This window comes from Microcaecilia unicolor, chromosome 4, assembly GCF_901765095.1.
Source record: "Microcaecilia unicolor chromosome 4, aMicUni1.1, whole genome shotgun sequence".
NCBI classification, from domain to species: Eukaryota; Metazoa; Chordata; class Amphibia; order Gymnophiona; family Siphonopidae; genus Microcaecilia; species Microcaecilia unicolor.
The window spans coordinates 47,106,746-47,128,021 of NC_044034.1; the positions used below are offsets into that span (position 1 = coordinate 47,106,746).

Consider the following 21,276-nt stretch of genomic DNA (forward strand, 5'->3'; position numbering starts at 1 on the left):
TGTACAGTGCTGCGTAACCCTAGTAGCGCTCTAGAAATGTTTAGTAGTAGTAGTAGTAATTAGTTTTTCTGTGCAAGTTTTGCTTTATTTGTCTTTATTTGAAATAAAAAAATGTTTAAGACACATCTTGTCAACAAGGGGCGGGGCTAGGTGGGGGCAGGAGGCCCCCACCGAACTGGTCTGCACAGGGCCGCACAATTGCTAAGACCGGCCCTGTGTAGCTTGTACTAAAAATCAGCTTGCGCTAAATGCTGAGATGAACATTATATTCATATGGGCGTCTTAGCACTTAGTGCATGCTGATTTTTAGCATGAGCTAAAAACGCTAGCGAGGCTTTGTAAAAGGCCCACATAGTATAAAAATGGCAAATAAAGATTTATATGATCACTCCAGTCTTTCAACAAGGTGGCCAGTGCAACCACTCCATGCAGGTTACAGCCCTCTATACTCATGATTTTTTACCCCTATAGTTCCTAAATAAGCCTTTTCAATTTTACCCCACCACACATATTTTCAATGTACAATTTTGCATTTAAAATAGTACAATTTGAAAACAATACATTAACAGGATCAATCAAATAGCGACATAATTTAGCTTTGTATTGGTACATGAAATTTTAAAACTGGACAGATCTTTGTGTTATATAAATATACTAAATTATATTTTAACACGCCGCTCATAAACCTTATCAAGAAGCTGTCAACAGTAAAGCTGTGCTGTAGAGCAAAGTCCTACCTCTGCTGAAAGCAGTCAAAGATGTGAAGTTGTCTCAAAGGAAGTTAAAAAGGATTCTGTCGTTAGGTTTTAGTGCCACTACCCTGGAACGTGCCTGCACGTTCCAGGGTAGCGCGCGTGCATAACAATTTCTTAAAGAGACTGTATTAAAACGCCATGGTGAAAAGTATAAGAGTAAAATTGAAATGTGCAAATCAAAACAAACACACACATTTTAAATGCTGCGAAAGCTCGGAAAGACAGTGGTGCTGCACAAGGTATCGCAAAAGCAAATCTTTACTACATTGGATTTCATGCTTCTTCGTTTGTCGTTTGAAGTGCTATCTGTCACCCTGCTCTTCTGTTCTCCCCTGTGACTTGGCAAGGTGATGTCCTTGCTCCTCCACCTTTTGGTGGTTTCTTTTTGGTTCTACTAGAAGGCATCAGAATATTCAGTCCATTTTTTCTTCCTGGAAGAAATCCGCTTCATCCAGATACTTTTGAAGAAGATCAAATTGCTGAACAACAAACAAAAAACATTAAATAAATAAATAAATTGTATTAGGTACACATTACTCATTTTGCAAAAATAAAAAATAAATCATATGCGCTACAATATAGTACAACAAAGGTTATATTTTTAGTTTAAGAATCACCACAGTACACATAAAGGGCAATTCCATTAAGTGTGCCTAAATTTAGGTGCCATTTAAGCACACCAATTTATAGAAGAGGTGCACTTATACATGTGAATGACATCACTAATTGGCATTTATGTCCATAAGTGCTAGGTGCTGTTCTATAAAATGCATGCCAAAATTGCTTACCCCTGAATTCTATATACAGTGATACCTCGGTTTTCGTTGATAATCCGTCCAAAAACAATCAACGAAAACCGACACAGATGAAAACCGAGGCAATTATTTCCATATGAATCAATGTAAATCCAATTAATTCGTTCTAGACACTCCAAAATACATACCAAAAACACATTTTATAGAGAATAAATATAGTCCCCTTGATGGAGCTAAAGGGAAAAGGTTAACTTATTAGCAAGGGAAACACTTAACAGAGAAAATGAGATTTGAGCCAATGTGATTTTATCTGCCACAATGAGCAGGAGATATATATCTTTCTTATTTTACTTTTCTATAGCCTTCCTTTAGTAATGTACTTGATTAGTGTGTTTATTGTTTAATCACTGTGATACAGTAACAGTAATGACTTATACACTCTCCAATTAAAGTGCAAATAAAGAGTTTCATTTACCCAATACAAATCTAAAAGAATCTGTAGTATTTTAGTCTTTGAACAGTCTGTGGTGATCAAGTGAGCAAGCTGCAATACCGAAGCAATACAACATATAACAGCAAACATACAATGCAGCTCCAAGAGGAAACCAACCGTAAAACAACAGAATACACTGAGGGAGGGATCTGGGCCAGTCCGGAGGGACTAAAGGAAAGCAAATTAGCAGGTAAGGCCTAATTTCTCCTTCCTTAGCGTCCCTCCAGACCAGCCCAGAATGTGACTGATGGGAAGTAACAAAGCAGTATAAACATGGGAGGGAGCTAAGTAACCCCACAGAAAGAACCGTTGTTCCTGAAATCGATGTGTACGACACTGCAGATCCAACTGTCAATGCTTTTAAAAATAATACAAAGACGACCAAGTGACCGGCTTAGAAAAAAATTCCAAAGGAGGTACCTGAAAAAAGACGCTTCGCCCAAAAGGCCATCTATCCTCTCATAAGCTAACCACACTCCAAGGCAACGAGAAACCGTAGGGTTAGAAGCCATGAGTCCTTTGTGCAAAACGATCATGTCCCCAAGCTAACGAGAAAAAACGTAGGCTTAGAGGCCATGAGCCCTCTACGCAACACCCTCAATCAGAAGAACAGAAGATCTATGCACAAAATTCCTCCGCAGTTTTTAAAAACTACTTGAGAGCTTTCCAGACAAGAAGAAACTCTAAGCGATGTCGATCTTCCAAACCTGAAGAAGACCGAGCACAGACAACACCACCGACTGAGACAAATGAAATTGAGACCAAGACCTTGGGAAGAATGAGAGAAAGGAGAGAAAGTCCACTCAATCTGTAGAAGTCCACAATATGAACAATCACAAGAAAGAGCCAAGCTGAAGCGATAGCCACCAAAATACTGAGTTAAGTGCTAAGTGCTATAAAGTACTGGGAGCCAAAGGCTCAAATAAAGGATTGGGAGAACAGAGAGCATCAAATTATGATCCCAATGAGGAAAAAACATTCAAAAAGTTCATTCCTTAGAACCGCCCCCCCCCCCCCCCCGGCTACAACCGGATGGCTGAACAAGGCTTTACATAGAACTAGACTACGAAAAAACAGGACAAGGAGACAAGTCATAGCTTAAGAGAGGTTCAAGTCAGACCTTTGTTAAGACTTCGTTGCAAGAAATCCAACAACTGCTGAACTGATGCGCAACAGGGAGAGATGACCAGCTCCTCACAGCATGCCTCAAGAAATCTGCCAAGTCCTAATATAACTTAGGAACTGAAACCGACGCCTCAAGGGAAGCATGGTGACCACCACACTCGCCAAGTATCTTTTTTTTTCCCCAATTGTGCCCGTTCAGGAGCCAAGTCTTAAGAAAAAATCAAACTGGATCCGAATAAGACACCAGGCTCTGCCCCAGAAAACCTAATGGCTCTGGAAACCGAAGAGGAGAACTAACCAGAAGGCACTAAAGATTATCGGACCTAGGCTTACAAGGCCAATCCAATTCCACCAAAAAAATGCCCGGCCTCCAAGTGTCTCAATCCACTGGAAGAAAGAGCCTAAGAGAGGCCAGAGGAAAAGCCTAGAGCAGGATGGCCGATCTCCCCTTTGTGCTCTGGGGACTTCTCGGTGACTAACGTAAAGAGGAAGCTTCATATTGAGAACGGACGCAAAAAGAACCGTTGTTGGAAATCCCAACACTCTACCACAGCTTGACACGCTACTTAGCTGAAAGCACATTCTCCAGGATCCAGAGAGTTTCAACTGAGAAAACCTGCCTGAATGTTCTGAATACCTGTGATATGAACGGCAGAACGAAACCATTCAATGCAAATTCTGCTCAATGAAGTAGCTCCACTGTCTCCTGCTTCAACTGATGACAGTTCATCCGCCTCTGGTGGATGAAATCTATCTATCTATATATATCTATATACAGTACACTCCATTTAAGTGCACGTTGGATAAGCGCATGCTCTGTTTAACTGCATGCCATACTTCAGTCCCGTTTTTGGCGCCATCAATTTCTATGGGGACAAACTTCGGTTTAGCATACCACTGGTAAGTGTAAGATTCGCTTATATGCATGGTTTAAGACCATTCCTCTGCAGGAAAGACTCCGCATAAGCGCGCGCACGGAATATAGAAGCCGATTGGCGCGTGACAACCAACGAGATTTCAAATTTTCCGCCCCTTTAACTGCCACAGACAGAATAAGCGAAAGAATGTTGTTAGAGTGTACATTGGAGTCGGAGTCGTCATTGTTGCGGCGGAACTGTAAGACTTTAACACTGGCTGAACGAATAAAAGTTCTTAAAAAATTAGAAAACAAACAAAGTCAAGCATCTATTGCTAAAGAATATGGTGTCAATCCCAGTCAAATTTCACGTCTTGAAGCAGAAAGATCAGCTTCTGGAAGACTGGAAAACAATACAAATCCACACAGGAAACATAAAAGGGCGGGAAAAGCTGAGGTTTTCTCGAGTCAGGAGCAGACAGTTTCCTGTCAGTGGTCCACTGCTTATGGAGAAAGCTAACCAGCTAGCTGAAAGTCTTGGACTAACTGAATTCAAAGCCACTGTTGGATGGTTGGAAAGATGGAAGAAGAGGAACAACATAAAATTCAAGAAACAGAATGCTGAGAAATAAAACGCTGATGACTTTGGTGCTGAAATTGTGTTGTTTCAGTTCTTCCTACCATCTTGAACGAGTTTGCACCTCGTGACATTTTCAATGCTGATGAAAACGATCTCTACTGGCGAGCGATTCCTGATGGAACATTTTGCATTCAAACATGCCGAAACTACTGGAGGTAAAACGTTGAAGGACCGACTGACGATCCTCCTTTGCTGCAATATGGATGGGAGTGAGAAGTTGGAACCCCTCGTCGTTGGAAAGAGCAAACAGCCCCGTTGCTTTAAGAAAGTTAAGCGACTTCCTGTGTCATATGAGGCTAACGCAAATTCATGGATGACTGGGGAAATTTGGAAGCAGTGGCTAAAGAAGTTAGACACTAGAATGCGGGCACAAAAACGTCAGATTTTGTTGCTTTGTGATAATTGTGCTGCACACAGGGATGATGTCAGGCTGTCTCATGTCAAAGTGGTCTTCCTGCCACCAAACACTACCTCTCTGATCCAGCCTATGGATCAGGGCATAATAGCCAATTTCAAACAACATTATCGGGCTCTTGTGCTACGTCGTCTGATGAGCGTTATGGATGACCAGACTGGCAAGGATAAACGTGCTGTTGAACTGGCTCGTAATCTATCACTGTTGGATCCCCTTCATATGCAGAAAGAAGCCTGGAATCATGTTACACGGGCAACCACTGTGAACTGCTACAAGCGGGCAAGCTTTGTTAAGGATTTGGAGAGGGATGAAACTGATGCAGCTGTTGCAAACGCGTCAGATGAACAGGTTATTGACATCCCAGTCGGTGTTACCGAAGAGGAGTTTCATCGCTATGTAGCTGTTGATTACGATTTACAAACAGCTGACGACAGCACTGATGTCGAGATATGCGCCTACACGCAGGCAACAACGGCTGATGATGAAACAGATGATGAAATGAGCAGCGAGGCATATGCTGACGAAATTCAACAACCTCCTCCTGTCACTTTTGCAAGAGCGCTGGAGAGTCTCAACACCGTGTGGGCCTATCTGGAGGCCACTGGATATCAGTGCTATGACAGTTTTTATCGTCTGGCAGACGTAGTCTATGGAACTCACAGACCCAACAGTGTACAGAGGACTATAACTGATTACTTCAAGTAAGCCTAATGTCAGTTAACGGAGACTGTATACTGTATGTATAATAATAAACAGTACTGTACATATGTTTTTTAGATGTCAAGCTTTTTTTGGATCACAACGGTTAAGTGCACGCTCCGGTTAACTGCATTCATTTCTTTGGTCCCAGACCCTTGCACTTAAGCGGATTGCACTGTATATATATGCCGTCGCTGTGGCATAGCCTGACGAGGTGTGACTGACTTGCCAGCCAGCCAGTGACAAAATGCCTGAATAGCTAGTCAATATGCTCTGGTTTCCAGAAAGCTGATCTAGCTAGATGTCTCCTGTCGAGACCAGAGATCTTGAGCATTCTGCTCCTGACACTGAGCTTCCCAGCTCCTGGTGCTGTAATCCGTTGTGAGAACTATTCCTTTCAACTGCTCCAAGGACATACCCTTGGAGCAGCTGAAAAAATGGACTCCCAGAGCAACCAGTGGAGGCTGCCCCTACCTACGTAGGCAGGGACAAATTTTGCCTGCAGAGAAGCCTTCTGCAGCAACTACCTAAAGAGTAGTGACTTTGAAGAGACCGAACCTGAGCCCTCAGGGCACTGCTTCTATTGCCAGCGCCATGGAACCCAGCCTGAAGTGAATCCCTCGCTCTTGGCCTCGAGGACCAGAATACCAGGCGAATCTGAAAATTGCAATCTAGGCTACAGGACTGGGTAATGAAGACCTGAACCCAGCTGAGTATAGAAACACCCCCTAGGCCTGGGACGACAGTATACGGCTGTGTTGCGAGTTTACTACCCAACCTAGGGACTACAAAAGGTGCCAGACTCGTCTGGCTTATTTTTGTAGTTAGGTTGGAGAAGGCCTTTACTCCTTTGTAGTAATTTCCATCTCCAAGGGGGGGGAATCTGTAGGAGTATTTGCTGTGATCTCACCCACCCTGTGTGCATATGAGAGCACCTTTACAGCCAAAATGGACGCTGCAACCTTTCACCTATATGTCTGACTACCAACTGTGCAGAAGTCAGAATTTCAGCTTGTAATAGACTTACTGAAGCCTGCACCACCTCCAAGGTCACTCTGTATCGGGGGAGAATGCATGTCCCTGAGGGAGAGAGAGAGTGAGAGAGCTTACGAGATAAGACGGACAAAGGAAGCTTCATACAGATGCTGGGAGTACATGGTGGGATTATTTCTGATTGGCTCCCAGAAAACTGATTGATCTGAGAAGCGGGAACAGAAAGAAACTAGTTCCTGAGAGAAGAAGAAGAGAGAAGAACAGAAGAACAGAAGAGGAGAACACTTGCATTTCTGCAAGCACCTAATTTACCTGAGAGACTTACTGATAATACCTGGCAAAGCTTTTCCCCAGATTACAGCTGTCTACAGGATCTATACTGAGTCTGTATCATCTGTGGCTGATCAAGACAAGTGCATCACCTGAGCTTGTGGGACCTCGCTGAGACCTTCGGCTGAGGCATTGGAAGGAATCTGATCTGGAAACCGGGACGGTGAGATCATAGTTTACTTCCTTCAGGCTGGGTTAGATAATTAGTCTGTGCTCGGACCCATCAGATGTGTGACGTCAGGATTTATGATCTCTAGTTGCTGTTAGCCTAGCATAAGATTTGTGTGGTAATCATTAGGATCTTGGTATTGTGTTTATCTGTCATTACAGATTAGCCAATAGGATAATCATAGTTATTCTCTATATATTTTTGGTATCATTGTGCATGCAATCAGGAATTGCTGATGCTATAAGCTGATAAGAGTTTTCTATATTTTTGTATATAACGCTGTATAAATAAACTAATATATTCCTTTGGTCCGTCCGTATTTTCCATGCAGCTAAGGTTGGGCAGAGGCCACGCCCCCTAGACATAAGCGAGTACATAGGTAGGAAATTGGCCTCTTACAAAATATATATATAACCACCTACAGTACATGGCCTGACCACTCTCCTGATATGACTTTGTCCTGATCAGCCAATGATCCAGGTAAGGATGAAAGAGGATGCCCCCTATTCTAACATCACCCTTGATAAGCGTACGAGAGGAAGTCGCCAGCCCGAAAGGCAACGCCCAACACTGATAGGGCTTGCCCAACATCGGAAGCCAAGAAAACGCAGATGCGAGGTTCCGAAAAAGAACATGAAGAGAGGCCTCTGTCATGACCAGTGCAGATAAAAAACTCTCCGGGCAGACCGTTTTACTAAGTGCACTAAGCAACGAGCATGTGAATTGGCACATTTTTATTGTTTCTGCCCGAGCAGGTAAGCTTTTACTGAGGTGACATGATGGCTAGCACCCGCTAATTCACGTGAACTCCACGTTGAGATTCTGAGTAGGAATTAGATGGGACTTGGACAAAGAAAGAGCATAGACCACCTATTACAGTTAACTCACGATAAGTACGGCAAGCTAACCCTTTTGCAGGCAGACCGGTTCCCTTAGCACCGCATCAACAGGTGCTGAATTGCCTTCACACTACTTACAACCAGAAGTATGCACACTAGCGCAGTTTTCTGTGTCACAATTGCTGAGAATATGCTGGGCACAGTCCCCAAAAACCACCACACAGCCCTTTGCATTTAGCACATTTTCACATCTGTCAAATCTAGGTTACCTCTGAGCTCTCTAGACTGGAGTTAGGCACCTGCCCGCCAGAAATGTATAAAATCATTGATTGATAACTGTCAAGAAGGAGCAGAGAAACACATCCTTCTGGAAATTAATAAGACTCCATACAACAAAACTCCCAAAAGACCATACACACAGCACTAAGCTTAAACTATTTGTTTTTTAAATCAAACCAGGGCATGCCTTGGAAAGAACAGCCTCAGCCCTCTCCGGACTGAGCAATGTGGGGTGTGCTCACAAATTCAGCAAGAACAGTCTGCACATGAGGGCCTGGAGACTATTCCCAGCACTGCACCCCCCCCCCCCCAGAAGTAGGCTGTCACCTCTGCTGATTAAGGGGGGGATGCACTAAAGTCATCGTTAGAGCCGTTCCGTACCGAATTCCATAGTGAATCGGTAGGGAACGGCTATGCATCAAGGAAAGGGAATGCAAATGAGCTACTCGTAGCTCACTTGCATTCTCTATTCCTCTTCAAACAGTCGGAGAATCGGCCCGGTCAAGCATGCGCAGAGCAGCAAAGCGTTATGCTGGCTGCTCTGCGCATGTCAAATACGCCTTTATAATATGTTTTTATTATTGCGGGGGAGGGCGCACAAAATGGACGTTTTTTTTTTTAAGCAAAGCTTTATTAAAAAAAATCACAGGCTCTGATGCTGCTTCTGCTAATGTGTTGACATTTCACTCATAGCAAGCAAGTGCAGTTTGGAAGTTGTTCGTCTTGAAAAGGTTCATGAATGGCAGAATAACAAATGTTCAATAAATAAATAAATAAAAAACGGGGAGAAAATAATAAATAACTCCAATTTTAACAAAAGTATTAGTGGGATTTGAACCCGCCACCTCGTTGCTCTAACCACTCGCCACAGCTCTATTTGCTTGATGTCCCTCCCTTACTTCTAGGTCTCTCAGCTGAGTGAAGCACGGGCAACAAGGACGTTTTTATTATTGCGGGGACACACAAAATGGACGTTTTTTTAAAAGCAAAGCTTTATTAAAAAAAATCAAACAGGCTCAGATGCTGCAGGCTCTTTTTTGGACATCATTCAACCCTGGAATAATAAAAATGTCCTTTTTGCCCGTGCTTCACTCAGCTGAGAAGTCTCTGAGCCAATCACAGCATGTTTACTACTACTACTACTTATCATTTCTATAGCACTACTAGACGTAGCTCAGCTAAATGCGCTGGGATTGGCTCAGAGATTGCCAGGTTTTTTTTTTTTTTTTTACATTTTAATAATTTTTCCAATCCCGCCCAGCCCCAACGAGAGGTACAGACCTTTCGTTAGATTTTCCAGCGTTTTCCAGCGTTAAGGCAATCGGAAAAGGTTAGTGCATCTCATTACAATAGGGTTTCTACACGATTTGCTCATCTGCATTCCGTTTTCGTTAAGCTGCTACCCGTCGTCAGAAAAAAGTGTTTAGTGCATGCCAGGGTTTACTGCTTGCTCGTTAATGGCTCGTTATTGGCTCGTAAAGTTCTAGCGCATTTGGCCCTAAGCGACAGGGAGTGAACACTAAATGCCTGACTTTAGTCAGGACCCTGTACCAAACAAACCTAACCCACTACAAGTACCTAAAGGGACACTAAGGTAAAAATTAGGGCAAAGAATAACCTACATAAAGAGCCAAACTGTAAAACTAGATTGCACATACTCTACCATAGAAAGGAACACAACTACTCTTTTTTTTTTTTTTTTTTTTAAGTTTGCCAGTAAAGCAGATACAGTAAAAAACGCACCTCTATTCATCGGTACACCTCCAATTTCTGTGAGGTACTCATAACTAAAGCAGCAGGCAAGAATTTAAAACCAGCAATTTTCAAAAACAAAGAGACCTCCGAGAACTACGTCCCCTCTGTACCTTCACAACATCATATTATATAGAATGGAACCTTCAAACATGAAAACTTCTTCCAGGAAGGATCTGCTGGCTTCCCCCTTAAGGAAAACAGTCTTGCCTAACACCTATGACCCAAGCTGCTGTGCAGGGTAATTTAAGGAAGAACTGAAAATTTAACAGACAAAAGGAGGGGATTCCCATGAAACCTGACCCAACCAGAAACAGAGCAGACTGGGCAGAAATCTGAGACCTTCCAGCAGAAGGAAACAATATGAGCTGCAGTGCTCAGAATCCACATCCCCCCTGTAGACACTGCTGACCAAAACAGAAGAACCCCTTGAAAGGAAAAAACGCCATCAAAGGCATGAGCCGGGGACAGCGAGGATAACAAAATGGCGACATTCCCGCCAACCGAAGCTGACTGAAGCGCCCAAGAATGCCGTATCGGACCTCCCCGATACCGGTGCCGCTGACGCAGAAGCTCCTGTCTCTAAATATCCAGCACTGCGCAGCACTTTGCACGGCTTCTCACTCCGAGAACTGCAGCGGAGCTGCTCTACTATGGCGCTGAAATTTTTTTTTTTTAAACCTGTGCTGCAGACAAAAGTGGCAAAGGGAAAAGGAAAGGCCAGCCGAAAAGGGGAGAAAGGGAGCTGCTTTGCTCGCTTGCACTCTCTGAACTGCTGATGGCTTTTTTTTTTTTTAAACATATAGCGGCTGCCTCTCCCTGCCTGCACAGCTCTTCCCCCCCCCCCCCCCAAGAGTCTGAGCACAATCAAGGACACAAAAGCATCACACCGATGCTAGGGAGGACATGGGGGAGGGACCCGGCCATCGACTGTGACACCCCCGAGGAAGTAAGAGACCCCCATGGGCCTCAGCCTCCACCAACAGGCAAAACCTCGGATACACAGCCCGGACCCAATTCCCTACACAGAGGAACCCTCTGCTAAGCCTTAAAAACAAACCAAACAGAAAGAAACCATAGAAGAGAGATAGCAAGGAATGAGACTGAAGGGCTCACCACCTTCCACCTGCTGGAGACTGAGATTACTGGATCTTTCTCTAGCTGGCAAGGGCTCATATTGGCTCTCTCTCTAGAGTCACAGTTCTCAGTCTCCACCTGCTGGAAGGCGGCACAACCCATCAGTCACATTCTGGGCCGGTCCGGAGGGACGCTAAGGAATGTAGTAGTGAAACAGCACCACATACTGGCAGGACTGTAGATGGAGGACTCTCACTCGGCTTAGAGGGAACAGTGCTGGCTGCCTTTCCACATTGGCTGCTGCGACCTCTTGAGTCATCCTTGTGGTGCTATAGAATCTGTTGGAGGAGGCGGAAGGCGCAAACAACCTGTCCTAAATTCACCCAGGGGTCCTTTTACTAAGCCGTGTAAGTGCTTACGGGCGCCCAATACGTGCCAATTCTGAGTTACCAAATTTCATTTTTGTCATGCGTCGATACACACGTCAGAAAATATTTTTATTTTCTGGCGCACAGGAAGTAATCAGCATTTTGACGCGTGTTGACTGTTACTGCCCGATTAACGCATGAGACTTTACCGCTAAGTCAATAGCTGGCGGTAAGGTCTCAGACCCAAAATAGAAACGTGTCAATTTTAATTTTGCTGCAAGTCCATTTTCGGCCCCCACCCTAAAAAAGGCATTTTTTTACAGGTGCACTGAAAAATGATCCTGTGCTCGGCCAAAAACCTGCGCCTACACTACAAAGGCCATTTTTCAGCGCACCTTAGTAAAAGGATCCCCCAGTTAGATATACGGGTGCCAGCACTGTATACTGTTGGCATCCATATAACTGCCAGTTCCTCCCCAACTCCACCCCATGTACCATCCGTGACATGCCCACTTTTCTAATGACAGTCAGAGCCATTCAACAGCATTGCCTGGTTAAGTGCTGCTGAATGTCTGGGGCACGGCCATGAGCAATTTAAATGGGCAGGAATTTCTGCTGCCTGCTCAAATCGCTTTGAATATCGGGCAGTTAGATTTCATAACTCTATGTGCCAAACTTCACCCATGAATTAATTTTATCCATTTTAAGATTCAAGGAAGGGATATTGCATTACGTTGATGAAGCTGATCATTTGGGAGTTTTCAAAGGTACTTTTCCAGTTTAGTTCAATATATACTGTTAAAACAAATATAGTTTGACTGAGAGTAACAGTTATCAGTAGATCTTGCAGGTAAAAAGAAGCTTCCAATATGCTAATTTTATTTAAATTACAGACATATTAGAATTTTATAATGTTCAAAATCAGATTTTTAGACTACTGAATAACTTCTAATAAGGGAAATTTTTAAACTCACGGAAAGTGTTTCTTTAGCTTCATAGAGGGTCAACAAAACCAAATTCTAAGGAGAGACCCAATAGAAAACCTATTAACCCTAGAGTGGCACTAGTCAAAAGTTCTCATAAGCTTTCAAAAGAGATCTAATTTATGTTCCAATGATCATATACTGATATTTAAAGATTTTGTGGTCCTATTTTACTTTAAAATTAGAAACTAATATGGCTGCCATACTGTCAGCCTGGCAGTGGCGCAGCTATAACTGAATGAGCCCAGGGTAGAAAAAGTAAGATGGGCCCCTATAACACCATTTCTCCACAGGTACTGTGGACTGAGGGGGGGGGGGGGGGGGGGTGGAACCCCTTCATAGCTCCAGTAACTAAATCCTGCCAAAAAACAAACACATTCCTATCTCTATAGAAAATCTGTCATAATAAGCTGCAGTTATGTCCAAGACTCAAATGGCAACAACCCTACCTATAAAAAGGTAGCACACCTATGATAACAATACATTTCCTGCCAGAACAAAGCAAGGCGCAGTGCCCCCCGGGTGCACGGAGCCGCCACTAACATGGCGCCGTGCCCCGACGGGCCTGCGCACCAAAGACAGCAGGAGGAGCGAGTGAGCGAGGCGCGGTGGGCTAGTTCCCGCCTCGCGAGACGCTCCCCGCTGAGAAGGGCTGAAGGAAAAGGGGGTTTAAAACCCCTGGGCGGAGCCCCAAACAGAACAGTCAGACTGCTACAGATCCCTACACAGAAACTAAACACTAGCAGAATGCCTCACACAAACTACATTACATCTGGATCATTCACACAAAACACAGACAGACCCTTAACAAATATGAAACAAGGGACCACACCTCATTAATAGAACTGGAAACTTCAAGAAGTCAGACTCTATATTACAGCAATACTAGAGGAAATAGAAACTAGAATGCAAGATATCAGAGACATACATTTCTCAAAGTTGACATATTCCAATTAATATCATCAGAACAAATATTTTTTTTCTATCTTGGTTGTCTGAGTATTTATTTTTCTCTTTGTTTGGCCAAGTGTCTCTTTTCCTCTTTTCAGGGTCTCCTGTTCATTTCTTCTCTTTCCATGCCCATCATCCATCTTCCCTCTGCATCCCTTATCTGTCCTGTCCAGCATCTCCTCTCTGTGTTCATTCTCTCCCCATGATCAACATCTGTCATCCGTGTCCCGATCCCTTTTCCTGTGCCCAGCATCAACACTTAGGGCCTCTCTTACAAAGCTGCGCTACCGATTCCCGGTGCAGCAAATGAGAGGAAGCACATTCAATTCCTTTGGGCTTCCTCTCATTTGCCGCACAGGAATTGCTAGCATGGCTTTGTAAAAGAAGCCCTTAGTGTCTCTGTCCTCTAAGCTCCCTCCATGCCCAGCATCTCTTTTGTGCCTCCGTCCCTCCCCTTATCCAGCTTGTCCCCTTCTCTTTTCTCTTCCTCCTGCACTCCCGACCCTGGGGCCAGCGTCTCTCCCTTTCTTTTCCCTCCCACCCACCCAATGAGTCTGGCACTCTCACCCCCCCCCCCCCCATGGGGTCTGACATTTCTTACACAATCTCCATAAGTCTAGCATGTCTCCATCTCACTCCCCCTCCCCCCCTGTGGGTCTGGCATGCTCTACCTTCCCTGCTCTTCTTTCCCTCCAGCTCTCCTAACTCCCCCCTCCCCATGGCCCTGAAACTCAAAGCATGGATCTTCGGTACCTCAGCAGCAGTGATGCAGACACATTCATTCTAATCAGCAGACTCCTAGGTCTTCCCTCTTCTGCATCCTGTCTCCTCTAATGCATATTAACCCCCCTACTGTGTTCAGTTCCTTTCTCACATAAACTAAGCTTCTGTGTACTTGTGTGTTTTTTCTATACCCAGGCAAAACTCAACTTGCAACAGAAAACATAATTATACCTCCGAAATCCAGCCTTCAGTTTTCAGCCTAAAAAACAGTCTCTTACTGTGTCTTTCACAGGCCCCTCCTTGGTTTCATCCTTCTCAGCCTTGGAGATGCACTTTCTATAGAGGTTGTACTTAAAGTGCCGGAGTTGATGGTAAACTCTTGTACGATCTGCGCACACACTGCCGACCTTCAAAACCTAATCAAATGATAAGTATGTTGATAGTGGGGGCTGCCAAATCATGTGACAGAGTTATTGTGTTCATGACAAGAAAAGACCTCTATTCTCAAAATGTAGAGGTTTGATAAAGAAAAATTACATACAGGAATAAAGCTCCCTAGGACTAGGCCTTGACAAATTATTTTGGACCTAGAAGCCAGCAGATGAGAGCCCTATCAACTTCCCCAGTGTACCCCCAACCAAATTAAAAGGGGGAGGGATAAGATGTCTACTACAGTTCCTTATATATTCTGAACGAATATACTTCAAAGTCCACACGCTGATTCACAAGATCATCTATGGAGAAAACCCAGGCTACATTGACCTTCCAGCTAGAAACGGTTTCAAAATCCTCTCGAACTTATCTCAATTACATCTTCCCAACTGCAAAGGACTTAAGTACAAAACATATTACGCATCCAACTTCTCCAACATAGGCAGCCAACTCTGGAACGCCTTACCAAGATCCATTCGAATAGTCACTAACCATCTATCCTTCCAGAAGTTGCTAAAAACTTACCTCTTCAAGCAAGCCTACGCAAATGACCTGACTTAAACTATGAGTCCATCTACGCTACCCAGATCAGACTATGAAGACAGAACCTGGAATATGCTCCCTTATTTAATCCTTTCTAAGTACATCCCTATTCCTACCCCTCCCTATACTTTCTCCCATACTAACACAACACGATAATCCCAGTACACACCCTCATCCACTCCCCTACCACTACCATCCTCCTCTCTACCCACCTTACCTACCCACATCACCTCTTTATCTTCTATATTACAGCCATATCCTTTCTATGTTACTTTGTAAACCTGATATTCTATGTAAGCCGCATTGAACCTGCTAATGAGTGGGAAAATGCGGGGTATAAGTGTTACAATAAATAATAAAATAAAATTTATAGCTTAATTTACTAAGGGTCCTTTTACTAAGCTGCACTAAGAAAGTCCAGGCCATTGGCCATCCTAAACATGCATCTTTGAGGAGGAAGGGAGGGTGGGGAGGGTAATTACATATATATTTTTTTGTTACATTTGTACCCCGCGCTTTCCCACTCATGGCAGGCTCAATGCAGCTTACATATACAGGTACTTATTTGTACCTGGGGCAATGGAGGGTTAAGTTGATTTTACAGACCACTTTTGTAATGAAGACTATAATGTATTTATTTATTGCCTTTGTATCCCACTTTTTCCCACCCGTTGTAGGTTCAATGTGGCTTACATGTTACATGGGGAGCAGTTACAAAGTTTCTATTGCATTTACGTTTAGTTCTAATACAAATGGTTAATCATAACGTAGACTGTGTTTACAGGTATTGTGGAGGAATGGGTAGAAGTTTGTGAAAGTGATGCATGCTTCATTGTTTCCGATTCTGAGGTTCACGTTGGCATGTTTCGGTTGTTTGAAATTAGCCAGGGCTGGTGGGAAAGAACTTCTTAAACAGATGTGGTTTTTAGGTGTTTCCTGAAGTTTAAGTAGTTATTCTTGAGTTTCAGGTCCTTTGGCAGCAAGTTCCAGAGTTGGGTGCCTATGAAGGAGAAGCTGGTGGAGTAGGTATTTCAATCCTTTGCATTTGGGATAGTGGAGGGTTAAGTATGATCTAGCTATCAGGTTTCTTGTTGGTAGATCAATAAGATCGGTCATATAGTTTGGTGCAAGGCCGTAGATAATTCTGTGTATGGTTGAGCAGATTTTGAAGGTTATGCGAGCTTTAATTGGTAGCCAGTGTAGATTTTGGAGGAGGGGTTTTGCACTTTCGAAGCGTGGTTTTTTCGTAGATGAGTCTGGCTGCTGTATTTTGTGCTGTTTGTAGTTTTCTTATAATTTGTTCTTTGCAACCTACATAGATTCCATTGCAGTAGTCTACGTGTGCTAGTGTAGCGTGATATGAGTTTAATCATCAGAATTAAATGTGTAGCATAATTATTAATTGTGCTGAATCAGACACCAATATAGAAATACAGCTTTTAAAGACTTATTGGAACAGAATCATTATAAACTGATCTGGCTTTCAGTTCAAGCCCCTCTTCCCCCTCCCTTTGGGAACATTTAAAAGGACAAAAGGCACTACTTCAGAAGTCTTCAAACTTCCTCTCCCCCTCCCACTTGAAGGACTGTTAATAAAAGCTTGGCTAGGCGTTCACCTAAAAACCATTAACACCTCTACTACTTAACAAAAGGACAAACAAGTAAGAGGCTGCTTCAAAGGTTTAACTTTCTTCCTCTGATCAAAAGCCTGGCTGATCAACACAACAAAGATCAAAGAGGCAAGGAGACAGAAAACCTGTGAAATCCACACACCTATTGACAAAAGGAAAGTATAATGTGTATCTGCTACAGAGACTGAGCAGGAAGCCTTTTCACTTCAAAAGACCATTTGTCAGCAAAATCCAGACAGGAAGTCTTGTGATGTCATAAGACATGAGACCAAGATACCACAATGCTTTGCAAATGCCCAGGGTCGAGTGCAAACCAGGAAGCAAATGCACACAGGACATGCACTCATATTTGCCTGTAAACAGACTGTATAAAAGCCTGGAAAAGCCCAGCTCAAAAAGCTTCTTGGGACCTGACCTGTAGTTCACCTGACTGCTATGAGGACCTCTCCTGCAACCATGTGTTTACCTCATGCTGTTCATACTTTGTAACAAGGACTTGTAAGTAACATAACTTTTGATCTAGACCTGCTACCTTACTTTGAAGTACAGATTCTCTGTAAGATCTCTTAAAAGAACTACCTCTCATTGCAATATTATTACATGATTTGTATTTTTAAATAAACCCTTTTTGAAGCTAAATATATGGCCTTTTGTGTCCAAAATGGATGCTTTTAAATCTTGCAGTACAGAATACTGCAATTGTTAATCTTGTTGCTTTAATCGGCAACTGGTGGAGAATTAAATATTAGTGAGTGCTCTAGCTATCCCCAAGTATAAATCATTTCTTGTAACACTAGTACCATTGTTTGAATCATGTTGCGAAATAGGTCCATAGGGAACTATGATTTTATGCATTTAAGTTTCCACATTATGTAAATACACAGTGGGTTGAGGAACATACATGTTTTATTTTACCTCAGAGGTGAGGAAAATGGATGTTGTTTTTCTATTGTGGTCCACTTTCTATTGTCAAAGAGTATTGCTTGGGAGGGAGTGGGGGGGGGGGGGTGTTTTATTTCATAAAAAAGGGAATCACAATTTGCCTATTTGGAGTTTTGGCATGTTCGTGAACTCCATAAGGCTTTTAGGATTATATGTTTGATGTGAGTTGTTCAACTGTATTATTTCTTGTGATCCTGAATAAAAACCTTTTAAATATAAGCTGTAGACTTGGCACACCCTTACATGGGCCTTTCTCATGTGCTAAGGCCACTTCTAGCGTGGCCGTCAAAAAGGCCTTTTTTCAATTTGTTTCATTAATGGCCATGAGCTAACGTTAGCATTAGCGCGTGGCCATTTAAAAAAATTACCACAGGAGCACTTACCACCTCCTATTTAGTTGGCGTTAAGGGCTCCTGCATTATGGATGTGCTAACCAATTAGCACAGCAGTAATGTCCATATGCTAGCTGATTATCACATCCATGCCCATTCTCCAACCCTGAGATGCCCCACCCTAAAAAATACAAAATAATAATTATTACACTGTTAGCCCACATATATGGCAAAACTAACACAGAACACTTTAGCATGTCCTACATTAGGCCATTTTTGCTGCATTAGGCGCACGCCTTTGCTATGCCTCTGCTGACACACACCTCCCTCCCCAGGGACCTGCATACTGCTGCGATGGACCTGAGTATGATATTTGAGGCTGGCAAAAAAAGTTTTTAAAGTTGTTTTTTTCAGGGTGGGGGAGGGGTTAGTCACCACTGGGGGAGTCAGGAGAGGTCATCCCCGATTCCTTCCGGTGGTCATCTGGTAAGTTCGGGCACCTTTTTGAGGCTTGGTTGTAAGAAAAAATGGACCCAAGTAAAGTCGGCCAAGTGCTCGTCAGGGACACACTTCTTTTTTCCATTATCGCTCGAGGACGCCCATCTGTTTACCACTACTTTTGACTCCTAACCGTTACTCACTTGCCCTGTCCTTATCCTTACCTATTTATTCCCTTACCCTTATTTGTTCTGTCTGTTTACCTGTCTTATCTAGATTGTAAGCTCTTTGAGTAGGGACTGTCTTTATGTGTATGGTGTACAGCGCTGCGTATGCCTTGTAGCGCTATAGAAATGATAAACAGTAGTAGTAGATAACTCCAGTGTGGATACAGGTTCCGTCTTCTCTTTCCAGGACGATCCATAAAGCTTCTTCTTTTCCCCAGGTTCCCCGCATTTCAGCCGCTCTGATATTCTCTCTTGCATACAGAGTCACTCCTCCACCTCTTCGGCTCTCTCTATCCTTCCCAAAAAGATTATATCCCGGTACGGTCACATCCCATTCATGAGAATCGTTGATCCACCTCTCCGTAATAGCAACAATATCCAAGTTTTCTTCAAACATCAGGGCTTGCAAGTCTTGAACCTTTTATTTAGACTACGAGCATTTGTGCACATTGCTTTCCATGTTCTTAGTGAGTTTGGGTGGTTTTTTATATTTACATGACCTTTCTCACTGCTATCAGGTTTATTCTGGGAGTAACTTTCCGAAATCCCCTGTTTCCTTTTGTCACCCCCACCCTCTAGTTTAAATGTCTAGAAACATACTGTCTGAATTTCTCCCCAAGGATCCTTTTTCCCATGACAGAAAGATGTAGCCCATCATTACAGTACAGCCTGTTATTTTTCCACGTATTACCCCATTCTCCTATGTATCTAAAACCTTCTTCTTTACACCAAGACTCAAGCCACTTATTGAATTCCTCTGTTTTGCATAGTCTTTCCTCTCCCCTCCCCAACGTAGGAATTACTTCAGAAAAAGCCACAGTCCGAACCAAAGATTTCAGTCCCTCCTCAAACTTCTGGAACGCTCTCTGTGCTGTAAACTTGCTATTGTTGGCCAGGTCATTTGTCCCAGGTGAATTACAACATCAGCGTTAGAAGCCTCGCTCTCTTCTCGGATCACTTTCAGTATTTGGTCTGTACATCTTGTAGCTGAAGATCCTGGAAGAAATTTCACTACGTTGGAACCCCTGAACTGTGCTCCTAAGTTAATGCCTCTGATAATGGAGTCTCCGAGCAGTAATAATTTTCTGCTTTTCACAATTCTGTCATTAGTTGGGGGCTGTTTCTGTGGTTGTGCTATTTTCATTGCCTCTGGTTCTACCACAGTACTTGTTTTTCGCTATCATAATGATGCAACACTGCAAAAGAATTTGACAGGGGCAAAGCTTGGAAGGGCGAGTGTTTCTGTGTCACAGATCTTAGTCTACCAGAGCCTACTGTGACCCATCTATTCTGATGTTTCATTCTCTGAGGCAGTGGTGGTGGTAAATTAGCTGGGAAATGAGTAATCCTGGACTCTTTTTTAATTGTAGTTAATTCCTTCTTGAGTTTGTTGATCTCTTCTTTCAAGGCTGATATTTGGAGACAGGACAAGCTCTAAGGTTCCAGATAGTTTGCCTTAGGGTTAAAGCAGAACATATATTGCACTGAATGAAGGTCATAATGATGTGATTCAGAAGTGTGAAAAGGTGAACTATGAGAGGGAATAACAAGAATTAGGATTGAGCAATTAAGTGTAATGAAGATACTTGTCCCTTGATTGCCCTATATAAAGGGAGTTTACCTAGGGGTGGGTGGGACTAAGACACAGGTAACCTCAGTTACCAATCAAACCAAGTCTGAAAATGCCCAGCGCAGCTTTCAGCTCAACAAGCCAACATATTTTCGAAAGAAGAAGGGCGTCTATCTTCGGGAGATGGGTGTCCTTCTCCCGTGGGCGCCCAAATCGGTACAATCGAAAGCTGATTTTGGGCGCCCCCAACTGCAGTCCGTCGCAGGGATGACCAAAGCAGTGGCGTAGGAAGGGGGGGGGGCGGGAGGGGCGGTCCGCCCGGGTGCACGCGCTCGGGGGGTGCCGGCCCCGCTGGTTCCCTGCTCTCTCTGCCCCGGAACAGGTTACTTCTGTTCTGGGGCAGAGAGAGCAGGGAACCAGCGGGGCCGACGCAGCTCCGAGTGACGTGCACTCAGGGCGGATCGGCCCTCCCGCAGGTAAGAATGCACTCCGGGGGGGGGGGGGGGGGGGGAGGGTGCGCTCCAAGGGGGGGGGGGTCGCACCGTGCTGCACCCGGGGGGGGGGGGGTTCCAACGGCACTGGACCAAAGTTCACGGGGACGTGTCGGAGGCATAGCGAAGGCGGGGCTGGGGCGTGTTTATCGGCCTGGCACTGTCCTCACGTTTCCAATTATTGGAGTCCTCATCGAAGCCCTCTCCAGCCCATCCTAAACTGGATTGCTATATGCGGGACATAACCGTACAAGTCAGCCCAGCACTGGCCTTAGTTTTTACAGCCAGAGTTGCCATCTAAGCACCGTTTGACATACCATTCATTTTCTAATTAGAGACCCTCCGTGTTCATCCCATGCCTTTTTGAATTCCGCCACCGTTTTTTTTCTCCACCACCTGCCTTGGGTGGGTATTCCAAGCAGTGGCGTACCTAGGGTAGTTAACACCCGGGGCCAGTCATTTTTTAAC

At 43.9% G+C, this 21,276-nt stretch overlaps 1 protein-coding gene across 1 annotated transcript in view; it reads right to left on the reverse strand.

Moving 5' to 3' along the window:
• Window positions 1-698: 698 nt before the first annotated feature.
• CCDC82 (coiled-coil domain containing 82) overlaps window positions 699-21,276 on the reverse strand; it is an 86,356-nt gene continuing 65,778 nt past the window's right edge. Inside the window, 3 exon segments of the mRNA XM_030199355.1 lie at window positions 699-1,234; window positions 14,434-14,477; window positions 14,480-14,618. Of these exon segments, the coding sequence (XP_030055215.1) occupies window positions 1,169-1,234; window positions 14,434-14,477; window positions 14,480-14,618 (249 nt within the window). The 3' untranslated portion in view covers window positions 699-1,168.